Below are 25594 nucleotides of genomic sequence, written 5' to 3'. Positions count from 1 at the left end.
GGACAACAGGATGACCATGAGCCAGCAATGTGCCCTTGTGGCCAAAAAGGCCAATGGCATCCTGGGGTGCATCAAGAAGAGTGTGTCAAGCAGATCAAGGGAGGTCATCCTCCCCCTCTACTCTGCCTTGGTGAGGCCGCACCTGGAGTACTGTGTCCAGTTCTGGGCTCCCCGGTTCAAGAAGGACAGGGAACTGCTGGAGAGGGTGCAGCAAAGGGCTACGAAGATGATAACGGGACTGGAACACCTCTCTTATGAAGAAAGGCTGAGGGATTTGGGTCTCTTCAGTCTGTAAAAAAGATGGCTGAGGGGAGATCTTATCAACACTTATACTAAAGGGGTGGGTGTCAGGAGGATGGGGCCAGGCTCTTTTCAGTGGTGCCCAGGGACAGGACAATAGGTAACGGGCACAAACTTGAGCATAGGAAGTTCCACCTAAACATAAGAAGGAACTTCTTTACTTTGAGGGTGGCAGAGCATGGGAACAAGCTGCCCAGAGAGGTGGTGGAGTCTCCAACTCTGGAGACATTCAAAACCTGCCTGGACGCGTTCCTGTGCAACCTGCTCTAAGGTGACCCTGCCAGATGATCTCCAGATGTCCCTTCCAACCCTATGGTTCTATGATTCTATGAAATCAGCAAATTCACATAAGGTGTAATTGATCTCTGGAATTAGTTGCTATTTTAACATCTTAAAAACCTGAATTTTGAGCATAATTCAAAGAGCAGTATCAAGTTTTATGTGGATACCAAAATATCCAAAGCTGTTATGAGGTACCAAAAAGTCAGGAAAGAATACTAAAGCTTATGGGTTTAATATCAGGCAAAAGGTTCATTATTGTGGGGAAGTCGGTCAATTGTACTAGTGAGAAAATAAGCTGAAGTTTTTATCTTCAGGTAGCAAGGAAAAAAAAAGTGTGTTTTAATTTTTTTAATCTAAGTTTTACATTCTGGCCATAAATTTGGGACTTCGCTATAGTAAACTTCTCTTGCTTTGCCATTTCAGGTCCCGCTGAAGTCAATCAGACACGTTAGTTTTCAGGATGAAGATGAAATCGTTAGAATAAACCCTCGTGACATTTTGATACGTCGTTATGCAGACTACAGGCATCCTGACATGTGGAAGAACGACCTGGAGAGGGATGACGCAGACTCAAATATACCATTTTCTAAATCAGACAGTAAAAAATCTGACTATTTATACCCGTGTGGGGATGGAACTAAGTTGAATTCCCTGAAAGACTCAAAGAGTTCTGTGGTATTTAAAACTCAGCCTTCCTCATCAAAATTTAAAAACTCCAAAAGAAGAAAAGAGGATGGTGAGCGTTCCCGCTGTATATACTGCCAGGAAAGGTTTAATCACGAAGATAATGGCAGAGGAAAATGTCAAGATGCGCCAGATCCTATTAAAAGATGTATCTACCAAGTTAGTTGCATGCTTTGCGCAGAGAGCATGCTGTATCACTGCATGTCAGACTCTGAAGGAGATTTCTCTGATCCTTGCTCGTGTGACACTAGCGATGACAAGTTCTGCTTACGCTGGTTAGCGCTGGTGGCACTCTCGTTCATTGCACCGTGTATGTGCTGCTACCTCCCCTTGCGAGCATGCCATCACTGTGGTGAGGTGTGTGGGTGCTGTGGAGGAAAGCATAAAGCTGCGGGATGAGTCGGTCGCGTGCCAAACAGAGCTGAAAAAATCTTTGTTTCCAGGAAGCATCTAACTTGGATTTGTGGAAGCTTTTTGGCAAGCCGAAGGGAATCTTCTTTCATGTAAGAGATGCTTGATGTGGAGGAAGCAACAAGACTTGTCAGACCTTGGCATTTTACAAGTGCTAGCCATGCCTAACTATTTCCTTTGAGCGCGTGGCGTTTGTTGCAAGTTGGGAAGGAGATTTTGCAGAGGAAAGCCTATTCTTATTATTGGCTATAAAATGAGTATATAAACTATGATTATACTAAAAGGGATTAACTTTTGCCACTTTGTACATTCATGGTTTAGGTGAGGGGGCTCTTTTAAAAGGATTAAAACTTACCTGAGGGGAAATTTTAACTAAAAGTGCACTAGTGACAGTTGATTTAAGATTAAGAAAAGTTAATACTCGGCAAATGAGAAGCGAAACTGATTTTAAGTGCAACTAAATCACTTATTAATAGTTTTTTGGAAACGACTTTATGTATAAATAACAAATGTTTATATTTAACTAAATGTGTAAGGTACGAATTATTACATGTTAAACTTTCCTTCCCTCTGATAATAGTAGGTATGGACCATATCTACTGTCACATTCCATGGTAGTATTTTAAATATTTAATTAGTTAATTTAGTCGCATTTTTATTCCAGATGGAAAAATTGATATTTTCAGTCCTGTTTCCCTTCAGCTACAGTTTGTGTTGAGTTGTATCCATACATTCTGATAATCTAAAAACCTTTAAAATATTAATTATTCTAGTCTTGAGTGACCAATATTTTTTTGTTAAGCACAGATGTAATTGTCTAAAATGTTCTTGTTAGAACATAACATTTATTTTTATATATAAATGACTTTGATTTCAACATAATAGCAAAAAGGAAGTTGTTTCTGTTGCTCAACCAGCAAGTTGTTTTCTTTTGGGGTGTCCTCCAAAAATACTTTATTGCATATTCAAATGTTCATTAAGCAAAAGGTACATTAAGGCAGTTGTAACAAATTGTCATCAGTGTTCTTGTTTATCCTTCTGTTAAACTAGGATCCTGTTCAGCTGTTTATCAAGTACTATGATTAAAACAAAAGATTAATAACAAAAGTGAAATTGTTTTCATTATTTTGAACTGCAACTTCTTCTTATTTGAACGGGCAAGAACAAAAGTGCTGTGTGTTGCGTTCAAAAACAACAACAAAAGACTTAGCTTGAGAAATAAATTACAGCCCAGGCAAAACTGGAGTGAACTTCTTAATTGAGGAAATTTGGAGGGAGGATGGGGGTGGGAGCGAGAGAGAGAGTGTATGTGTGTGTATGCGCGGTGGTATATCGTGTATGATACTTGTTATGGCTTTGTACTTGCTAAAGTGTTTAACTTTCAGATAAAAATTAACCGATTAACCCATAGAGAATTTTTTAAAACGTTACATGCTTTGCTCTGTCATGAAGTCAGAAACATTTACTTCTTATTAAAGATTCATAAAACACTAAAAACAGACGTAATTCATCAGCAGAGGTGCCTATTCAATATGCTGGCTGGAGTGGGACAGACTGTCCTCAGTTATACTTTGTTATTAAACAAAAAAAAAAACCCAATTGACTTTAGAAGATGCACATGACTGACTTTTCTCACTTCCTATGCATTTCTTCAGTATATTTTGTGTCATTTTTCCTTCTGCATGTATCAGTGCTCTTAATTTTCCTTTGTAGCCCAGAAGTAAAATGAGCAAGTGTATATAACACTATCTGTCTGTAAAATACTTTTTAAAAGAAAACATTTATATTTATATTACAGCTTGAATTGACCACCTTGTGTACATAGATCATCTCAAAGTATTATTTCACATTGAAAAGAAGACAAATATATTGATAACTGTAGAAGTTACGGAAGAGCTTCTAGTTTTGTATTAAAAGTTGATTGGATGAATTAAATCCAAGAATACGACATGGTAGCAGCAGTCTTGGTTTTTACTGTTTATATATTTGAAAGCTGCTACTCTGGTTGGTTTTCATGCTTCACGCGTTTTCAGCTAAACTTGGTTGCCTAGAATAGACTGTTAACTTTAAAAACAACTTTGATAAAAAAAGGTGATGTTTTTCCAGTGAACAAGAGGAATTCAATATTTGTAAGTGCTAGGTTCCTAATTCAAGGTGAAGAGAGAGGTGTGAACAACCGAAGAAAAGAACTTGCTGGCTGTATAGGAAAATGCTGTAGGATCATATTGTGTACGTACTTCAGGAAGAAATGAGCTTAACAGTTTCCTCTGAGCACTATTACAACATCGTGAAACTCCTGCTCCTGTACTGTATTTTATACAAAACACATATGCTTTAATATCTTTATTGAATGCGTGCGTTAATATTTTCCCCTTGCATTTAGCCACTTTGCTGCTGAAATGTTTTCAACCTTTTGCTTTCCTCTTTGAAGACTTGGCCCATCTGAAAAGGGTCACTGAACTGACCTGTGTTCACTTTTTCTTCTTGCGCTGGAGGCGTCAGCCTGCGTGCCCGGTTTGAGAGCGACTAAAAGAACTGTGAAGATAACGCGGTTAGGTAAGGGTTGGGTTTAGTAGGACGCACACGTACTTTTTTTTTTTTCTTCTGATGTTTGGGATCTTACCCACTGTTGCAGTTAAGAGATGAGTAGTGGAAGGTGGACATACAGCAAACCCCTTCCAGAACGGGCTGCTACGTCCGTGCATCTCTTGTTTTTGACGGCACAGTAACATTTGTTCTGTCTCTTCTGAAATACTTTCTTAAGCATTTGGGAAAAGAGAAATTTCTTCCCCAAATCCTTACTCCTCCCCTTGCCCTTAACATCTGAACTGTAGTTTGTCAGGCGTGTAGTAGCGGAGCTTTGTGTTGCTTGGAGGGGAGGCCCGAGCCTTGGAAACCATCGCAGAATATTAAGTCCCTCACTTGTTGAAAGACTCAGTTACCGTGAAAATTAAGTATTTCCCTTTGACAGTGGGGGAGGAAGTTAAATGATAGTGGCACTCGTGCACCATCTACTGGGGGAAAACCAGCTGCATTCAGGCATGATGTTTGATTACCTAGTAATTTAACTGGCTATCGGTGCACTACTTTATCTAACTTACTATGCTCATACTTAAAAATACATTAAGCTTTAGTTAGGAATTTACAAAATAGTAATTTGAACTCTTACTGTGATTCTTTATCTCATTGTGCTGCTTAAGTTTCAGTATTAATACTGATTGAAAATAAAAATGCTTTAACCATATGTTTTCATAGGTTTAAAATAGTTACGATGGCCTATTACACAAGAGCATAAAAATCAGGAATGAAGTGACAATTCTTTTCATTCTGTCACTGGGTTCATAAGAAAGATTGGGGGGTTTATTATTTTTATTTATTTACTTATTTTTCCCCTTGAAGTTCTTTCCCCACAGCAAAGTGATGGAGTTTTGATGTTCGTGCAGAGGGAATCCGGCCTTTTGGTTTGTGACACGAATCAAGTTTTGAGTATGCGCAGGTGGGTCTGTGGGCTCGCACACGCGATTCAGTAGCTGTGTGCAAGATTACAAGCAATATTCTGACAATAATCTACAACTACTATGGTAACTGTTTAGTAAACAGCAGAAAATGATGGCATAAAACTCGGATGCTTTTCCAGAGCTTATGTAAGGGATGTTCCAAACGGTCTTAACCAATGCAGTTTCCTCTAGAGAAACAAAGGTGTTTTGAAGAATGTCTTAATATTGTGTGTTGGAATATAACATTCCATTTCAGATGTGTTCTCTTCAGAACGATCTGTTCATGTGTTCCTGGAGGATAATGTTGAACTCCTGTGTAAATAATGCACAGGTTTAAATTAGACTTTAAATCTTTTCAAAGCTTATGGCAGCCAGTGTGCAGCCAGTACAGTGATACATTCATATTAGTAAAATGAAGATCGAGGGCGGTGGCTGGCAACAAAACAGTAACTTGAACAAGATGCCTTATGGTACGGTTAGTCCAGCAGCTGGGTGGATAAAACTTCCATTCCCTTTGGTGCGCTGATAGATACAAGGAGGGGTTTGGGGGGGGGGGGGAGGGGAGGGCAGTTCGTTGTTGGGGTTTTCTTCCTGAAAGCTTCTCTCTCTTAATTGCAAAAGTTGTGGTTCATTTAAGAAATCAAAGCATTTGGTGAAGAAGCAGCCTCCACGTTCAAAGCTGCAGTATAAGCTGTACATAATTTTCCTTCTTCCGCTTGGTGCCATTTGCTTTCTACCCTAATGACCTCCAAGTGCCTCATGTGTATATTGTTTCCATTAAACCTCAACTGCTATTTCTTTCTACTAAATGATGTATAATTTAGTTAACTCATCCCATAGGTGTTTCCTTTATGAATATGAATATAGCTTGTTACTTTGAGTAGATACTGTAAATATGCCTTTAAGTTTGTAACTGGTTTGTTACATCATATCCTTGTAAGTTGACGTAGCAGATAACACCATAAAAATTGTTTAAATGTTTTTTTCCTGTAATTACCTGATTAAAACTATCTTGAAATGAAACAACTGACATGTTTTTCCATTCTGTGTTGGGATTACTCAAAACACTGTGTATGAAATCAAATGTTGCAGCTGAAGAACAGAATAAAGAGATGTAAATACAGGTTAATCATTTTGCCATAGTATTCTGCTTTCTGGTTAAGCAAAATGTTAATCGGATCATTTTATGATTTTAAGACTGGTCAAACAAACATTGTATTACCTTCAAGCTCCAGCATCTTTTCATTGGAAGAACAATTTTTAAGAGTTGCTATAATGTTTTAAACAAAAACGTGCTTGTACCAGCTTGCTTTGTACCTACAGCAGTACTTGTCCTGGACATCATGCTATGGAGGTCAAGATTCCTTCACATGAATCGTGTTTGAGTTCCCGCTCAACCCCACCGCAAAAATGTGTTATCTCTGAATATAATTCTGAGCTTTGTGCAAGTTAAAGTATAAGATATACACCAGAAAGGGAAGGAAAGCTAATCAGTCCAGGAAGAAAAATGAAGATGAGCACGTAGAAATCTGTGAGATGCTAATTTGAAAGCTCAGTGGTCAGGCTTCAGGATGGATTATTCTAAATTGAATTGTCTTTGCCTCTGGCTTTTGCAAATGTTTTCTTACTGGTAACAACCGATCAAGTAATTCTCGCTGTTCATCTGATCAGTTTCTAACTTGAAGAATTTTATTATTGCTGGGTGTAATCATTACACGGACTATTAACTGTTGATACTTGAGCTTTTAACTGATGATTTGAAAATGCAGCTCTACCAGAGAGAGGAAACAGGCAAATGAATTAAGTGACTAATAAGGTGAGGGGTTAACAGAGAGTATTATAGGACTATGTGAAGACCACATATGAGAACCTGACTCGGCATTAAACATGGTTTCATAAAAATTGAAAACCTAGTATTAGATCTTGGACAAATTTACCTTAATGTCATAGATAATGCATAATCTTCTAGTTTTGAACAAGAAAAAAAAAAAGATAGGTAAGGGGCTGGGTTTTGGGTTTTTTTTGACAGTTAAGTCAAACTCAGTTGCTGGGGTTCATAAATTAAATCAAAAACTGAAGTTAATCCACAGGCTACAGTCTGTAGACCACTGTGGCCAGTCTCTAAAGAGAGTTCATAAAAATATCCCAATTTATCCTTGTCATATAGCAATTAATAATCAGTACTTTGTATCACTGTTTCTTGAACCTTTTGGCTTACTGTTATGGGTCACTATGTGCTCCTGTACCAGAACGAAAGACTTTAGCCTTGTAGGGTTGTATCATCACTCCCATCATTTGGGAACACTGAACTATGTAATGTAATTTAATAGCTTGGAAAGACACTTAAGTACATGAGTGCGAATAAAAGACTAATCTCACATTTCATATCTTTAACTCGAGGTTGGAGGGTGCGTGCATGCACACACAATGGGATCTGACTAAAACATGCTTTGAGTACTGCATAATGCGAATGACGAGCAATATTTACTTTTACCTAGAAGGAAAAGAAAGAAAGAGGTAAGTCACTTCTTCAAGAAGCTTGTAGCTCTAGGTGTCCGTGCCCTGACTTGAAAAATCTGGGAGTATTTGAGAAGATGATGACTTTCACTGACAGAAAAAGCCTCTCAGATGAATTGTGATTTCAGCTAAGTGGTGATTTGGCAGACTGCAGGCACATCTCAGTACCCACCAAATGGTATCTGATGTGTTTTTAGCAATGTATGGTTATTTATGTCAGTATGAAGTATTGCGCAGGAACAACTATTTCATGTTTAGCACTTACTGCTTTTATTTATTTATTTATTTATTTATTTATAAAACAACCACCACGAAAAAAAAAAAATCTGCGTCCTGATTTTGAGCAATATGTATAGGGGTAAGGTAAGACCAAAAAGCTCAGTGTTTGGTGGGAGGATGGGTAGAGAGGGGGGAAAAAAAAGGCGGGGGGGAGGGCGGTGCAAGCTTTTTTTTGTTCCTACCCAGGCCTTCATGGTAGATAATGAAAACTCTTGCAGTCTGACCTGCTGTCTGAAAAGAGAGACTTTATAGAAAGACAGATTTACCTGCTTTCCATGCTAACGAGCAACCTTGCTAAGAGAGAGTTGCAATTTCACCAGGAAGGACAATGTGCAGATGTTAATGAGCTTGCTAACAATAGAAAATACTGGGGGTTTTGTGATGATAGAACCATATTTAGTGGGATCAACAGTAAATGTTTGAAAGGAAAAGAGTTATCGTTTTAAACATAGATATAGTATTGATCGATCAACTCTGTTTCTCCAGGCAATGCTACAATTAGCTGTAAGAAAGCCCGTTAAGATCCTGTTTCATGCAAAACTGGCCTTGAATTATGGGCTAATCTCCCCTGGTCCAATATTGCAGCCCACCAAACCATTCCTGGATGAGCTTTCTCCTTCCACTACTGCATTTGTAGAAAACAAATCCATTAACATGTATTGAAGACCTGGTAGGCCCCAGTGTAGGTAACTTGTCATTTTGTATCCCATGTCAACGGCAAGTAGTGTAGTGAAAAATTTCTTTCAAACAGGATATGAGACTATTTTCATTATTTCTGAAGTAAAAAGGTGATTTCTGAAGTAAAAAGGCATTGTGAAACCATATTACTGCTGTCAGCAGCTGTCACTGTCCCTTTGCCAAGCTGACTGTCCCTTCACATCTGCCAACGTGCTTAGGTGCTTTTCTGTTCTTCCTTTATGTTGCCTATGAGGGAAGTGTTACAGTGACTTGATCTTTCCTATGTTTTTTCCATAACTCGTTCCTTTTTCCTTTTATGTTGTCTGAAGTCGTCTTCAGCTTTATCTGCCAGCATATACAGTTCTTACAGGCTGTGTGTGCATCTGATGACTATAGCGGCTGATTACTGAATGCCCATTATAAATGGTATTTAAAAGTTGTATTGCAAGGGCCAAAGGAATAGGAAATATTGTATCTCTCTCGAATATGGTAATGCTGAGAAGTTTTCTCTGTTACGTGGGCGTTCAGCCACAGCTGACCAAATCCAAAGTGCTGGTGTCTGAGTATAAAGTCTAAATTTTCATTTGCCTCTTGCCTATTCACATATGACTCTCTATAAGATGGGTAATGGGATGAACTCTCCAGTACATTATTGGGCAACTCTTTCCCAGGGGAGGGGAGAAACGAAACCCTGAAGCTCTAAACAACTCTTGGTTTGCTCTCTTGCCCTAACAATCGCATCAGTAATGCAGTTAAATAATTTTAACAGTTGTTGAAACCAACCTGGTGGAACAAATTAGTCTGGGAGGGTTGTCACTGTTGACCTTCAACAGTACTAGAAATGCCGTTGAGTCACCAGCTGTGCAGGATCCACTGGTCTTGTTTTCCATGACGTTACAGCTATGTGTTAAAAATGCTGCTTATGAAAGAGTGAGCTCTTTTTCTTTCAGGGCTGCTTCTGTCATGAGAATGAAGAAATGACTGTTCTTTCTTCCTTGCACTTGGTGGTCTTCGGTGAGTTCTTAGAAGCCTGGAAATCGGTGGAGGCATCAGATGTGAGAATGATGATCCCCGAGCTGAAGAGGTACAGGGTGGGACAGAGGGTAAATTTTGTGTGTGTGGAATAATGGGCATGGAGAAGGGAGAGCAAAGGAAGAGAAGCATTGTTTGGGTTCTGTTCACAAAATTAACTTCTTCAGGATGAGTTGACAAGTGATACAGTATTCACAAGAGATTTCAAACTTTCTAAATACAGCTATGCAGCTTCTGACTTCCTTAGGGCCTTTGAGCCTCATTGTGTACCTGAATAAATATGTAATGTCTGTTACAGTCCAGGTCCTGGCTCTCCCGCTGTCTCTGAAATCCACCAAGTCATAGTACAGAACACTTCCCCTCGTAAATAACGCTTGTCTGGGATTTACACAGATGACTAGCTAATTGATTGATATTGAAGGTTGACTGCTCTCCAGACATTTCAATTAACACCCTGTTCTAAAGTGGCGGTGGTATTCAGACTTCTGAATAATTTTAGCTTGTGGCAGACTTGCATAGACAACTCTGTGTTGGCTATGTTAGTAAAGTAAACCTATATTTCTAACGTCACAGTTGTGAAGGAGTATCCAGAAGGCTTTAGTGCATTTGGAGCTGGTTGCCCAAAGAGGTGGACAAGTCCCCATCCTTGGAGACATTCAGAACTCACCTAGGCATGTCCCTGAGTAACCTGCTCAAACTGACCCTGCTTTCAGCAGGTGGGGTTGGACTAGGCAATCTCCAGAAGTCACTTACAGCATCAGCAATTCTGTGGTTTGGTTTTTTTTAAAAAAAGATGATCTTGGAGAAGCAAGAAAGCAGTCTCAGAGAAGTGATGTGATTTTGTGCCTGCTAAATCTGGTCTCTTAATCTTAATGCTTGAATGTTTCAAGTACCACAGAAAGATTGTCATTTTAGTCATGTCATCATTATACCGCAATATTTTTCACTGACAGAATTATTAAAATATGAATATCTTTCATGAACAAAGGCTTCAATATAAGTAATAAGTATTAGCGTAGTATTGAGGTGAGGGAGAAAGCTATTCCAACTGTTAGTAAGTTTAAAAATATGCACAGGTGTTTGCATAAGTACTGAACAGCTGTTTCACATGCTCTTTTGGCACAGAAAATGTTTTCCCGGAGTTGCTAACTAACTTTTAAGGTAGGTTAGTAAAAAATAAATAAATAAATAAATCAGGCCCACCAAACCTTTTCCAGATTATTAATCTATCTTAAAAGCCTCTCTAAAAGCTGGCTGAAAACTGAGGCAAGTTTCCTGAGCAAAAATGGCTGAGCAGAGTGTACTTGGAAGGCACACGCGCGTTCTCAGGCTGAGCATCAGTGTCAGGGTGAGACTGGACATGGGTGTCCTAACGCATGCAGCTAGAAATGGCCGTGGCTCTGGGACCCTGTACCTACTGCAAAATGGAGCCAAAGGATGGGTGGGGAGTTGAGAAGATTGAGTCATTCCCCTTCATGCCTCTCCTAAAAAAATCAAAGTAATGTTACTGCATGCAAACATCCATCCTCAGACATTTTTCTCAAGTGGTTACTAAAATAGATTTTTAACTATATCAGTACCAGTTCACATTTCTTAGTCCTGTTTCTGACTTACAAAGTTTAGAATAATGAAATATTCTAAAGACCTTGGCCCTTTTTGTGCTTCTTGAAAATTTGAAAGTACCTGAACTGCATCATTTGCTTGTCAGGTGTCTTGTTGTCTACGGGTGCCTGCTGCCTTACCTCCAGCCAGTTCTGAAGTGGTAACTCTGGCTCATCAGCTTACTCAGTAACGTGCTGATCATGACTCAAGTCCTTCCTGCACTATCCTTGATGACTTCATGCTCTCTGTAGCTTTTCTCTCCATTGATCTCCTAGTCTTTCCAAAAAAGTGCTTAATTATTTCTTGCAGTCTCTCTTCCCTTTAGACCTGTTACCTCTTTGCTTTCCTCTCTGTCCTCATTTGTTCAGCCTGATACCTCTCAGCTGACTCAAACATTCAAGAGGTGGCAGTTCTAACCACTGACAGTATTGTCTTCCTATGTTTATTAATTGAAGATCTCATCTCTTGGTAAACACTACCTTGAGGCCTTATAGTAGTGTAAGTAAAATAGGTGGGGTTTGCCCTGAGATCAACAAAAAAACCACCACAAATCAACTTGATCTCTCCTTCCAGCAAGGTGGGAAATAAGCTGAGGGAAGGTAGGAGCGGATGCGTTGGTTGTACTTTTCCATGCTACCATTCTCCAGTCGTGCAGTAATATACCTTTGGGCAGGAGGAAAGGTCACGCTGGCAGCAGAGTTATGATCGTCATCCACTGGAGCTGTAAGGCTTGCTCTGACCTCACACCCTGAATGTGTGTCCCATACGTATCTACTGAAACTCCTTCACTGCAATAGTTGTCTTCATTCTCTCTTCAGCTTCTCTGTTTCAATTTCTTTAACATATACATTTGCATTTAGAGTGAAAAGTAGGGTGAGAATGCTAGCAGATTTGTATTGTTACTGTATGTTAGGACAGTTACTGTTATTTAGAAGAACCTAGAAAACAGGCTCAACTAGTTGAACTTTCTATTTCTAGATGACTTAGAGTAGTTTCAGATCTTCCAAACTAACATTTACAATGTGCTTTGTCCAGTGCAGGTATTTCTAATTGACTAAAGCATGATCTAGAAGTTACCATTAACATACCCCTAGGGTTTAGGTTTCAGTTACATCTCAAGTGTGAAGCTACCTGCACTTGGCAGCTGCTTTTTTCAAGTCCCTGATCCTTTGATTTGTATTTTTTCACTCTCTTCCTAAGCATCTGCTCTTGAAAATCTACTGTTATTCTTCTGAGGATGATATAGAAGCCTTCCCCTTCACTGAGCAGGCAATCTTTAGGTAACACAGTGGAGTCTTTTTGTAGACCTGGATGGAACACTGTATGGGCTTGCTCTTGAATTCATAAGTAGCATGTACTAAATCAGTGACAGTTTGTGTTACCATCATGTACCCATAAATGAACCTTTAACAAATATAGGCTTCCTTATCAGGCTGTTGTGTAAAGAACTGTCCTTTGCAAGATATCAAAGTTATGCAGATATGTATATAGTCAAACTTGATCCTGCTATGCACGTGGACCTCTTCTGGAGTTACGTGCCTTCTGAAAATTTTTCATGTGTGAAAAATCTCACCTTGTGTAATTAATGATTATATTGTAGAAAAGGTCTTTAAGCATGCCCAGTTCAAAACTGTGTGTGTGGTAACTGGACGTAAGAACATTTAAATGAAACTGCTCCCATGTGTTGCAAAGGTCATTTAGGAAAGGCTGACATCATGAGTGATTCATGTCTGCAAAAACAGAGCGACTGACATACTATCACAACATCACTTGAGATGAAAGGCTTGGCTGTCAGAGCATTTGGTGAACATGCTGCCAGGACTTGGTGGAACTTTGACATCTGTGAATGCAGCCCAAGGGGAACTTCAGTTTGCATATTTACATGGATGATCAGATGGCACCTTATCAGCCGCCGTCCATCTTGCAATGAATTTTTTTTTTCTGTTTACACAACATGGTGTAGTTAGGGCTTAACTATACCTCTGACTTGTAAGATCAGCTCTACTTGCAGTAATCTCACCAGCTGCTGACATGTTTGGGTAGTCACCACACTTTAAACAACTTCTGAAATGAGGCTGGTAACAAGATGCTAATAAAATTTTTCAGTGAGTTCTTTGCTTCCGTTTTTGGACAGTAAGTAGCTTGCCAATAGCACAGCTACAGCGACAGTTTAAAGAAGATCATGAAAGATTGTCAGTTCACTCTCATCTTGTTTCGTTACAAAAGTGGAAAAAGCTCATCAAGAGGAGGTAGGTATCAACAGGTGCTTCTTTTACTGCCAGGGGACATAGCTAGAAAGCAGAAGCACTCAAAAGCCTGCCATGTCATCGGCTATCATCACAATACCTGAAAAATTAGTGTCTTACCTCTCTCTGTGTATGCTACTGATGACAATTGACAGTAATTCGTGATGTCAAATCAGGACTGAAGCAAAGATTCTTCCCAAATGGGTTTTTTTGGTGGCTGGGGTTTTTTTTATAGCATCCTCCAAGTGAATTATATGTTGGAATATAGCAAGTTACAGCAGTCATACATATTAGGCATTCAGGATGTAAAATTGCTTAAAAAGGTAACTGAGCTGAAATGCAATGTGGTGAATGCAAAGAATTGCTGAGTGCACAGTCTTAGTTTCTTCCAAAAACTTTAGCTTGAAGACTTTTATGCCCTGTAGCTATGTCAGTGAGCAAGGAACAGTTTATCAGTCAGCTAGATAACACTGCAGATAATGTCTTAAAATGGCTTATTGACAGCTGTCTTCAGGTGAAATAGCTCCTGATGAGTTATTGAGGGCTGATGCTAAACATCAACTGTAAAAGGTTGCTTCCATTTTTTCAAGCTATTAGTGGACTAGAATGAGAAAGCGGAGATGAGGTTTACCTTGGCAGCTCCGTATTCAACTTTCCTCAATCCCTGCATTAGTTCTGCTCTTGCATTCAGCTCGATCACAGCCATTCCAGCTCTTCTACCAACACAAAGATCTCACGGAGCACTCTGCGGAGACATGGCATGAAAAGTTTCTTTTCAGTGGGGCAGAGTTTAGTGAACCACAGCACATCCCCAGGAACGGTAAAAATACCCACTCCTATGTTGAAACAGAATGTGGTATCTTAAGCAAAATCTCCACAGCCAGGTGATTCTGCTCCTCTCCCATCATCAAGTACATCCCAGAAGTGTTTTGTTTTTATTTTTTTTCCTTTTCTTGTTCTCAGGTACTTGTTTGCTTACATACAATGTTCCCTGAGCAGCAACTGTACGTGATTAGGCTCTTATGCTGTTTGCTACCTGTAGCATTAGAAAGACATCAACTTCAGGAACGTTTGTAGAAGTGTCTCCTCTATATGCATGCTGCTTTAGAATCCTTTTGACAGGGTCATGGCCAGCCCTGTAGGAGATCTCTTATAAGCTTGAATCTTTGACAACACACACCAGACAAGAACGTGATCAATATCACTTGTAGTTTTACAGGTTCCTGTGGTGTGACTTGAAGCCTCCTGATGCTTTTTGTTAGTCTAGCAGTGACAGCATTACATTTCATCAAGCACCCTAACAATGAAATTGCAATCTTGTTCTAAGATGTACGGACAATGACAGAGTTTTCTACCAATCACCCCCTAGGAACAAAGGAAAAAAAAAAAACATCTCCTGAACAACATTTTAGGAACGAGAAAACGTATATCAAGGTTTCCAACAATAATACCACAAAATTCTTTAGTTATCAGGTTAGAGGGAAGTGTACCTTCAGCTTGAGGTCCCGGCAGAGACAATTGATCCTTTTTTTTTTTTTTTTTTTTTTTTTTTTTTTTAAATTATGAGGTCTGATTAGATGGGTTCCCTGATCTTATATTCATTTTTTAAAACAGCTTTTTTTTCTTGCCTTAGAACTTCCACTGTGACCCCACTTTATTGCCATTTAGTGTTTTCATTATTTAAGTACTGCCTGCACAGCTGCAAATGCTGCAAGGCTAATCTAGCCTTCTACCGCTCCTGCTATGTGTTCTGATAGGCCAGGTGGGAACCCCTCACCTGCTTTCTATGCCACCAAAGCTCCCAAATACCTAGTTTAATCTTTGTGAATTGCGTTGCTACATAACAACCTAGAAAGGGGCACTGACAGTGCACGACCCTCCTGTGCGTTTTGTTCCGATGGCCTTGTTGTGCTCTATTTTTAGCTCACTTTCAGGCTGTCGTTGTCCCAATTCCACTTTCCCTCTTTGTTTGGTTCAGTACATCCATTTCAGCTGGTAAGGGCCTCTGAGTTTGTCATTGCTCGATGAATGAACCACATTGATAATGTTTTTGTAAGTCGTATGGAGAAACCCTGTTGTGCTTTTCCTCCTTTACTCCCTCTGCTGTAAGAAGCTTGCATAAATTTTAGTGTCACTCAGTCACACATGAATAAGATTCTTTCAGTGCCGTGAAAAAAAAAAAATGTCATTGAAAGGCCAGTTATGAAAACAACTTTAATTTCCCCTAAATCCAGTAGAAGCTGTATATATTAATTTTATCTGTGGCTCAGCCCTTTAGCTAGTAGAACTTCTTATTTAGGTGCTCTTATTGTGCTATACATTTTGAGTGAATTCATTTTTCATGGAAAACTGCTTAACCGCATGGATTTCAATGTATGAATTGAGGAATGTCAACAGAGAAGCACACTGAATATTTCCAAAATTGTTTTAACCCATAAGTGGTTAACGTTAACATTTGTCTAGTGCCAATAAAGTTAAATTTATGTGGCACGTAATTTAGGAAATTGAGTAGGCAGAGAGCTGGTGGATGCCTTCTTAGCTAAAAAAAAAATGTTCACTTTCCGTTAAACGCTCACACACATTTGTCATAGCAACCTTGAAGGTGGCCATAATGCTAACCAAAATAAACAGTGCTAGCATCATGTTCACTGTAATAACATGTCTCATAAGCTAGTTCAGTGCTCCTTTTTATTACCTTATTTTCATTGCTCATTCACTGTGTTGGAGTTCTGTTTTGTGGCTTAATCATTATTACATCATTTTCCTTTCTTAATTTAAAGTTGCTGCCCTTTTCCTGTCATTCCATGCCACCTCTTTACTACGTGCACGTATCCCTCTTAACTTGCTTTATTTCTTAATAGTGAGTTCTCTACTCTATTAGTTCCCAATAAAGACTAATAGTTGGATAAATTTTGTATAAATCTAACTAGACAATGCTTTGTCATTAGGAGAAAAAAAAAAAAAAAGAAAGAAAAAAACCACAAAGGATTAACAAGAACGGGCAATACATTTAACAAAGTATGACAACCCAAAAAGTATAGAAAGGTTAATTAAAGTCCATCATAGACACATCTATGCAAAACAAAACAAAATTCTGAAGTTTATAGCCAATGCTTATTGAATTTCATAAATCATGGTCAAAGCACCCAATGTTTTGCACAAATCCTGAGTTTAAAGTAGAAAAACTGTTCTTTATTCCAGTCGTCTTCTATCCCCCGCTTCCTTTTGTAGACAAAGAAATCTAGGTAAAATCAAGCATGTTTACAGAACAACTTACCAGAGACTTCCAGCAGATGGCCAATTGCTACTCTATGTGTCTTCCCGGTCACTCCTAATACATATGGCAAAATCCTCACCGACTCTCCCTGGGAAAGAGCTCCTGCGAGGTCAGGACTGAAGACGGACAAGGATTCAGGGCTGGCACCTTATTTTACTCCTTTTACCCTTTAATAATCGACATGATGAAATAACTGGACTGCTAATTCTTAAGCAGCATATATGTACTTTATGAACAGAAAAAAATGAAAATACTCTATTACCCTTTTCCCTAGGAGAAACATCATACAGGTAGCTATTTTTATCTGGTAATCCTCCTCATCTGAAAGATTGGTTTCTGTTCACCTCAGATGGCTTGTGTAGAGGAAAATAAATATTCACTTTTCAAAAACCCTTCTGAGTCCCATTCACTCGATTCTATGTAAATTTGGGGAAACGGACATTTTTAAGAAGGTTTTGTGTTGTCCATCTTCTGATATTCTGTCCGAATCTGTGTATGTATGAAGATGTGTATGAAGAAATGACCCTCGTCACGTCCGAAGTACATCTCATAATGTTTATCCACAGTACTATATTCACTGAAAGACTATCTACAAGTGATGTAGAGTTCTCCAGGTTTTAATGGAGGACAGAAGGAACCAACAGGATGACAAGAAATCAAATTTAATGATACATTATGTATATTTATAGGTTAGGGGCGGACATGCTGGGAAGCAACTCTGAGGAGAAGGACCTGGAGGTCCTAGTAGACAGCAAATTATCCATGAGCCAGCAGTGTGCCCTTGTCGCCAAGAAGGCCAATGGCATCCTGGGCTGCATAGGGAAGACTGTGGCCAGTAGGTCGAGGGAGGTCATTCTCCCCCTCTACTCTGCACTGGTGAGGCCGCAACTGGAGTATTGTGTCCAGTTTTGGGCTCCCCAGTTCAAGAGGGACAGGAAACTACTGGAGCGAGTCCAGCGAAGGGCAACCAAGATGATTATGGGACTGGAGCACCTCCCTTATGAGGAAAGGCTGAGAGAGCTGGGACTCTTTAGCCTGGAGAAGAGAAGGTTGAGCGGGGACCTGATTAATGTTTACAAGTATCTAAAGGGTGGGTTTAAGGAGGACGGAGCCAGGCTCTTTTCAATGGTTCCCAGTGACAGGACAAGGGGCAATGGGCACAAGCTAGAACATAGGAAGTTCCGTTCAAATACACGGAAAAAATTCTTTACAGTGAGGGTGACAGAGCACTGGAACAGGCTGCCCAGGGAGGTTGTGGAGTCCCCTTCTCTGGAGATTTTCAAGACCCACCTGGATGCAGCCCTGAGGAATGTGCTTTAGGCAATCCTGCTCTAGCAGGGGAGTTGGACTAGATGATCTCTAGAGGTCCCTTCCAACTCTGAAGATTCCGTGATTCCGTGATTTGCTTTACAAAACCCCAAAGAAAATGTCACAGATCCTTCCCTCCAAACAAAAATATAATCCACAGAAAATATACTTGTTTTCAGGAGCTTTTTCCAGGTGCTGATTCTTCACCTTCAATGATTACTGATGCAAAGGGAGAAGTGCATCTAAAGCAACAGAGATGCTCTCATTTAACTGTCTGCACTGATATATGGTATCATTATTATTGCAATGGTTGTGTGGTTTCTCTTTTCTCACTAACCCCCTCTCCTTGTGCAATACTCATCTACCAGAATAAATTGGAGGAAATGCCATTAGGCAAAACTCATTCCCAAACATCTATCTGCAGGAGTGAGGACTTGCTTGCAAGAGTGCAGATTGAAAGTCTAGGTCAGATTTGGCTAAAGCCCAATAGCTTTATTTAAAACCAAAACAAACAAAAAACCCTTCTTTCTTATTCCAAATGAAAAGGGAATCCATTTAGGCAACATTCTATAAATGGAACTAAAAGGTCTTTACTGATATTTTTTTCAGCAGTACAATGTGACAAGTCACTTACGGAATTGGGTTTATTCAAGTATATGCACCCTAACTTTTTCATGCAATGGTATTCTGAAGAAAATAATAGATTTGCCAAGAGCTGGTGGGCTAATGCTGTTTGTCTTTGTTTTATGATGTTAATTAGGTTTACTTGATTGTCTGCCATTTACCTCAAACCACAGGATTAACTGAGTACCCTTCATAAACTCTCTCATCAGATAATTATCATTGCTTTTTCCATGCAGTATTATTACATACAACATTTACTTTAATTTCCTCCAAATATTGAATAAAAAGTGTATTCATTATATAATGTATTTACTCTTACAGTCATGAAGTCATGAACTCATTTTAAGGACTGAGGAAAAGAAGCAAATACAAAATGATTATGGGCAAGACATGCTGTCTGCCTCAGCAGTCAGCTGAATGTCTATCATGGAGAAATGTATTTTCCAAGGCCAATTGTGGCACAAGTATTTTTAACTTGCCCTTGCTTACACTGGTTTAAATCTGGAGTAACTCACTAAAGTTAGAGAATAGAAGCCTGGATGAATTCCACAAAGTGAGAAAAGAATTTGGCTGCCAGCATATAAAACTAAAGCTGCTAATCTTCCTTTTGATTCTAGAGTTGGTCATTTCTTTATAAGTGTTTACAACCATTGTAGTATCTAGGAAGAAACTTATTTAACATTTTCGTATGAAAACATATTTTCTTCTCCTGAAATCTGTATCTCAAGAAAGTGTTGTATTCTATCGACTATATTAACTTCCCTCCCTTTCTGTACAGCTCTACTGCCTTTGCGCTTCTCAATCTTACCAAGTGGTTTCCTTTACAATACTTCTAGGAAGTAAGGATGTGATAGTATTCCCAGTTCACAGACAGCTAACTCAGTCTCATAGGGATCATGGGCTAAATTCAGAGCAAGAATTTTTTCCCTCAAGTGTCTCTGTAGGCACTTACAGACACTTCAGTTGCCTTATCTACTCAACACGGAAAGGCACCTGAAGTCACTCAATACCTAATATTTCATGTATGAAGTTATATTATCTGTCGGACAGACATACAGGTGCATCAAGCTGCAACCGTATCAAAGAGCTAGCTGCTGGGCAGCTCTGGAGTTCTGCCAGGATTCACAAAACAGAGGTTCCTCATCCTTTTTTATCTGTGATTCTTGATTTACTACCTAAATCTGGAGTATAAATTCTCCAGTAAGACAGGCATATGAGGTGGTCCCAATAGTTCAGCCTGTTTGAGTAACCCCTTGGGCTGTGGATCCCAGGTTTGGTCCCCCATCAGCACTGGTGTAATGGCTCCTAGGTGACTGCTCCATCCACCTAGTGCTCTGACAAATGTCTTTAGTGGAGTTTGTTTTCTATAGAACACATATTTGCTGTGCCCAAAAGGTGCATTTTCAAGGCATGCAGCTGGGCAGGGGAGCACTGGGTTCTAGAAATTTCTCTGTGAAACCAGTTTATTCATAACTGATGATCTTCAGAGGAGGGCTTGCCTGAGAAAGCCTCAGCCTGTTTACTACACAGTAGGGGTTTGAATTTGGATCTCCCACAATACACAAAATGCTGGAATAGTGAGTGGAAGCGTACTGCCTCCAACCCTCTTTTCTTAGCTATTAAAAAAAGAATTTGATTGTTACTTAGAAGAACAACAGTGACACTTAGATCGTTGCCAGCTCCTCAATGTGTCCTACTGGATAACCAGGCTATCTTCTGCTCAGATCACTCTAGTCTTATGAACTTCACCCTTTGACATCTCAGTCTTGTCATGCTTTATGGAGTATAGGCTGGACACTCACGTCAGGGCATGCATTACAGCCAGTAGCATGCAAAACCTAGCTGAAGATTTGAGCACCTCCATTAACTTCTCTGCAAGAAGGCTGACAGAGCTGAAAACTGACCTGGAGACTCTGCTCCAGCATGTTATCCTGATTCCTCCTTTCTGTCCACCATTTTTTTCTTCTTGAAACTCAGCAGTGTCTCAGCGGAATCACATACTAAAACCATTTTTTTTTCCATCTAAGAATATTTTTTCATTACCTTTATTTTATCTTTTTGTTTAGAGAGGCAGCAAGGAGCACCAACCCTGTGTTAGGAAGGAGTGGTGAAAAGATCCTTGCGTGTCCACTCAATTTGTCCTGGCCTAAAGGAACTTTTTCCATTGACAGTGTGGGAGCAGAGTGGGCCATTGACAATTTGTGTACTTTGTACATGCTGTGATTTGTAACTGTCACCAAATAAAGAACTTCCTCTCTTGCAAGATGCTGAACTCTTCATCTTAGTAAAACCAATAGGAAACAGCATACCTCAAGGTTCGGTCATGTCTCAACACCACTTATTTTTTTATTCGTATTTACGATTGGAAATTTTCTAGGTAGTCTGGTGTCCAAATGGATGTCTATATTGTAAAAAATAAAACAAGGATGAGCAAAAGCTCTTACAAGAAAACACTTAAATAATGCTAACATGTGTCACCTAATGATGAGAACAAATAAAGGGAATGATAATCTGTGAAGATTGGCATCAAGAGCTAAGACGAAACATATTAAAAGTAAGTTTCTTGCTAACATGGGGGGTATGAAAGACTATTAAGGAATATCATTCTCAGGTAAGGACCTAAATGGATCTTCATAGGGAGCTACACGTAGCTGTGTGTATGGGGATTACAATGAAAATCAGTTAAGTTGTGAAGCAAACTTATTTACTAGTTTGGTTTTATTTACTATCTTAGGTGCTGATGCAGAAGCCAGAAGATATACTGAAGCAAAAACCCTCTATGAACACATCTGAACACAAAGAGGAGTTAAGAAAATAAGGGTCAAAAGGTATATTTTTAAGTTAAAATAGCTGAAATCATAAATAGCTTGAATTAAATATACTTTTTCTCCCCTGAAGTCCTTTCCATTCCACTAAGGGAAGGCTACCTAATAATCATTGTCTATAAACTGCTCTGTGCACGTATGTTGTATATGTAGATATTATCTGGAGCACCATCTACTGACATACAAAGAGCATGAAATATTCTTCCTTCCTAAATCATCTTCATTGCAGCTCACTTGTGATTTTTGTTTTGTTACACCCCACAATCTGTCCTTCATTAAGCCATCTCTTCCAACTCTAATTCACACTATAACATGTAAAAGGACTACGAGGCAAATAGAAATATGTTGGGAAGTAGTCAGGCTAAGGACTTGCTCTTCCTATATCTCCAGCCAGCACATGCCCTGAACATGATGATTTCTGTGAGTAATCACATTGTGTACATAGCAGTTAAAATGTGAACATTTTTTTTTTTTTATCTTCTTGCATTGGCAGGGAGTAAAACATGCATTTGCAGAGGCCATAATCTCTCATTCATTTTCTCAGTCTGCAGAATTCACACAAAATCCCAGCTTGGATGAATTCATCTTTCATGACAGAAGTCTTAACTTGCTCGCTTGTAGGAAGAAACAGTAGAAAGTGATATATTACAGGGATCACTGTATCTGCCTCTCCTGTTAAGCTGAGTTTAAAGGGTTTAGTATACTATTTCAGAGCTGTTGATTAAGTACCACTGTCCTTACTTCCCTCAAAGAAGAGGAAGTGGTGTATTTCGTGGTTCGTATTCCTCTGGCTCCCACCAGACACACTGAAGTTGAAATTTCAAGACTGTTCATAGCGGTTTTACTGCTGTCACCCCCGAGATATGAGCTTGTGTCCCTGAAGTGGCTCAGGTAGTAACAGTCTGCTGATATGAGATGGTGCAGCTATGTCGGACCTGAATAGAGCTCGGTGAGCTAAATGTTTCTAATGTAGATTTTTCCTAGCCAGTTTTGTAGAAATGAAATGCAGCTCCACAGAAAGAAGGTATAAATGACAAAAGCTGTCTTGGAAATAAAAAGGAAATTGAGTCTTCCTTACTTCCCTGTTCCACAGCATATTAGATTTTCAAAAAATCAAATAAAAAAAAAATAAAGGGAGCAAGAAATCCAAATAATGTTCCCTATCTGTGTAGTTTAGCCACTAGTTACTTGGGGTATGAACCAGCAATGCAACTAGGGAGAGGGAAAAGAGTATTTGCAGAATTGGTGGAAGCCGTCACACACGCACGATGACAGCGTCTTGGTTTCACCCACATTACTCCCTCTTCTCAGTTACAGAGCCCCCAACTCTTTGAGGAGCAGCCATATGGTCAGGGAGAGGGGAACTGGTGCTGCACAGACAGGATTCGGGTTTTTTTCTGTGCTCTCAGACAGAGATCTCCTTGGGGACAAGCTGGGCTTAGGTGGTTGCATAATTTTGCTATATTTCCTAAGCAATTTTTTGCAAGATCCTTTTCAAAGGCTTGCACAATTCTAGTTTTCTTAGTTTATAACCTTATATTTTGGTTTCTGTCTTAATAACTCATGTGAAGGTATGCTATTGGCAAAAGTCTGTCATTTAACAAAGGCAGGCCTTCACAGAATAGCCAGTATTTTAAAGTGTTACACTAATATTAAGAGGATGCAAAAGCCTGCTAGATTCTTTCTGAAAGAATTGAAACATTTCTGAGCTTCCTGAGTATTCCCCAAAGGCATTTAAAAAAAAAAAAAAGTCATCTGTGGATGACCCTTCTGATTTCATCTCACCAACAGTATGTTGAGGTCATCTGAGATTTATGCAATGCAGACATTTGCAGAAAGGGAGAGGAGATTATTCTTAAAGAGCTTCAAGGATGCTAACAATTATTATCATTATATGTTAGCAATAAGCTCAGAAATATATTAGAAGCCTTCTAAGAGCATCAGCTGTGATGTTACCATTTGCAGCGGACCCCCAAAAAGGAAAGCATAAGCAATAAATATGCTGGAAGGTCAGAGGAAGAATTCGGCACTGTCGGAAAGGACTGGGTCTAAGCATTTTTCCTGGTGGGGAAAACTAGCCATTAGAAAAATGATTGTTGCTATTTATGAACATCATGTTGCTAAGTGACATCATGTGATGTGCACTGCTTCATCGGCCACCCACAGTTCTCAAGGAATAGCAACAGAGGGGGTGAAAGGGGTGAAAGAAAACCAAAAGGCTGAGTTACTATTAAAAAAAAAAAAGGCCTACAGTTCAAGGCAAAGCAAAAGAAGCTTTCCAAAAATACCTTCTTTCTTTTTCTAGGAGAATCCAATAGAATTAGGTTAAGATCTTTTTACAAAAGCAGTATATAGGTAAATCATTTGAAAGAGAGAGCCGAAGGACCAAAACCTACCCCCAGCCTCAAATATAAGTCAGTGACCTCCTTTTAAGTATACATACATATATGTATGTATGTGTGTGCGTATGTGTGTTTGTATTACATTTTCAAATATAAGTTACTGACCTCCTTTTAAGTATACGTACATATATGTATGTATATGTGTGTGTATGTGTGTTTGTATTACATTTTCCATGAGAGGAAGACTGTATACATTAAAGGCCACGTCACAGATTTTTAATTGTTTCTAATGTTGTCAGACTTCAATCATTTGGGCTCAAATACTTCAGGCTCCTTTAATTTACTCAATTTTTTATTACTTCAGCCATGTCAGCTCAGCTGCTTCACGTAGATTAGATTATTTAAGCAACCATTTCACTGAACCTTTAGCACTTCCCATGCTTTGCAGTGGGAATTCGTGAGGGGAACTGGGACAAGAACAAGATTGAGATGGAGAGGAGAAAAAGTCTGGATCAAACACCCCAGGAAAGCATGCAGGTGACACTGATGAGCTTGGATGTAGAAACAGAGAAGATGCAGAAGAGACAACAGACGGGACAATTAATTGTTTTTTTCTGTTGTCTTGTAAGAAAACCTCTAATGGTATGGGTTGGAGGCCAGCACCCAAATCCTCACCATTTCCTAGTTTGGATACTCCTCACACTCAGGACTTCAGAGGCATGGAGCATAAAGCAAGCATGCTCAGCCTTTCTAGCCTGTCCATCATTTTAGCTGTTAATTTTTAGTAGGTTTTTTAATCCTTTCTTTGTTTTTTTTTATCACCTCTCCCATTATGATTTCTCTTTGATGGCTTTCTGAATGTTTTACTCTGGACCACAAGCATTCATCTTAACTTCATTGATGCTTTGCTTTAACCTTTAACACTAATATATATAATGATTATATGTAAATATATATATACACACCCTAAATGTCCCTTCTCCCACCCTCTCACAGCCTCCTGTTGCCTCTCTCCTCTTCAGATTCTTTTAGTCATGTTACCCACAAACTCTGGCAGTTTTCATTTTTAATGAGCATAAGGGCAACAGGTTATTAATTTGATGTCTGTTGTCCAGAGAAAACAATTTAGGATATTGAATTAATTTTCTCTATTCTCACATACAGTGATAGAAAGAAAAGGCAACTTGGCAGTACTGAGTGCTGGGATAAATGTGTTAGCCAGGTAAGTTTGTTGTTTTTTCCCTCACAACATGATTATCAATAAGTACCCATTATTGATACATCATTATTAACTTTCCTAGTTAGCATGCCTGTGGTGCTAGGAGGTGAGTACCTGTTTACTTACAGTTTCAGAATCACAAGTTTATACTGATTTACATTCAGGTCACCCTTTGATTTGAAGCTTAATTCCCTATCTAGAAGGGAATTTCTGTCAGAGAATGCAAAATGTTGGGTTCTAATCTTGCTTGTTGAAGCCTTTCCATTACCAGGCTCCCTGAAAACTGCTTGTGTAGCACTATCGAAGCCTTTAAATTAGAAGTGTGTGTTCTTTCAGAGAGGGAAAAGCAAGAATTTCACTTCATGCACACTTCTTTGTTGACATTTTGACATTTTCATTTGTGCTGTTGAAAAAAAACAACAAAAAAACAACAAAAAGACAAATATGCCCTCAGTTCATTTTCCCATGCTA

General features: G+C 39.2%; 1 protein-coding gene across 2 annotated transcripts in view; it reads left to right on the top strand.

Moving 5' to 3' along the window:
- The window catches only part of SPRED1 (sprouty related EVH1 domain containing 1), a 64720-nt gene extending 57578 nt beyond the window's left edge, over positions 1-7142 (top strand). For both annotated transcript variants that reach the window (XM_074585011.1, XM_074585012.1), the window contains exon 6: positions 1006-7142. In XM_074585011.1, the coding sequence (XP_074441112.1) occupies positions 1006-1665 (660 nt within the window). In that variant the 3' untranslated portion in view covers positions 1666-7142. The remainder of the gene's footprint in view (positions 1-1005) is intronic.
- The last annotated feature ends 18452 nt before the right edge of the window (positions 7143-25594 follow it).

The sequence above is a fragment of the Larus michahellis genome, chromosome 4 (genome assembly GCF_964199755.1).
Source record: "Larus michahellis chromosome 4, bLarMic1.1, whole genome shotgun sequence".
NCBI lineage: Eukaryota > Metazoa > Chordata > Aves > Charadriiformes > Laridae > Larus > Larus michahellis.
This window is presented reverse-complemented; position numbering and strand designations above follow the sequence as displayed.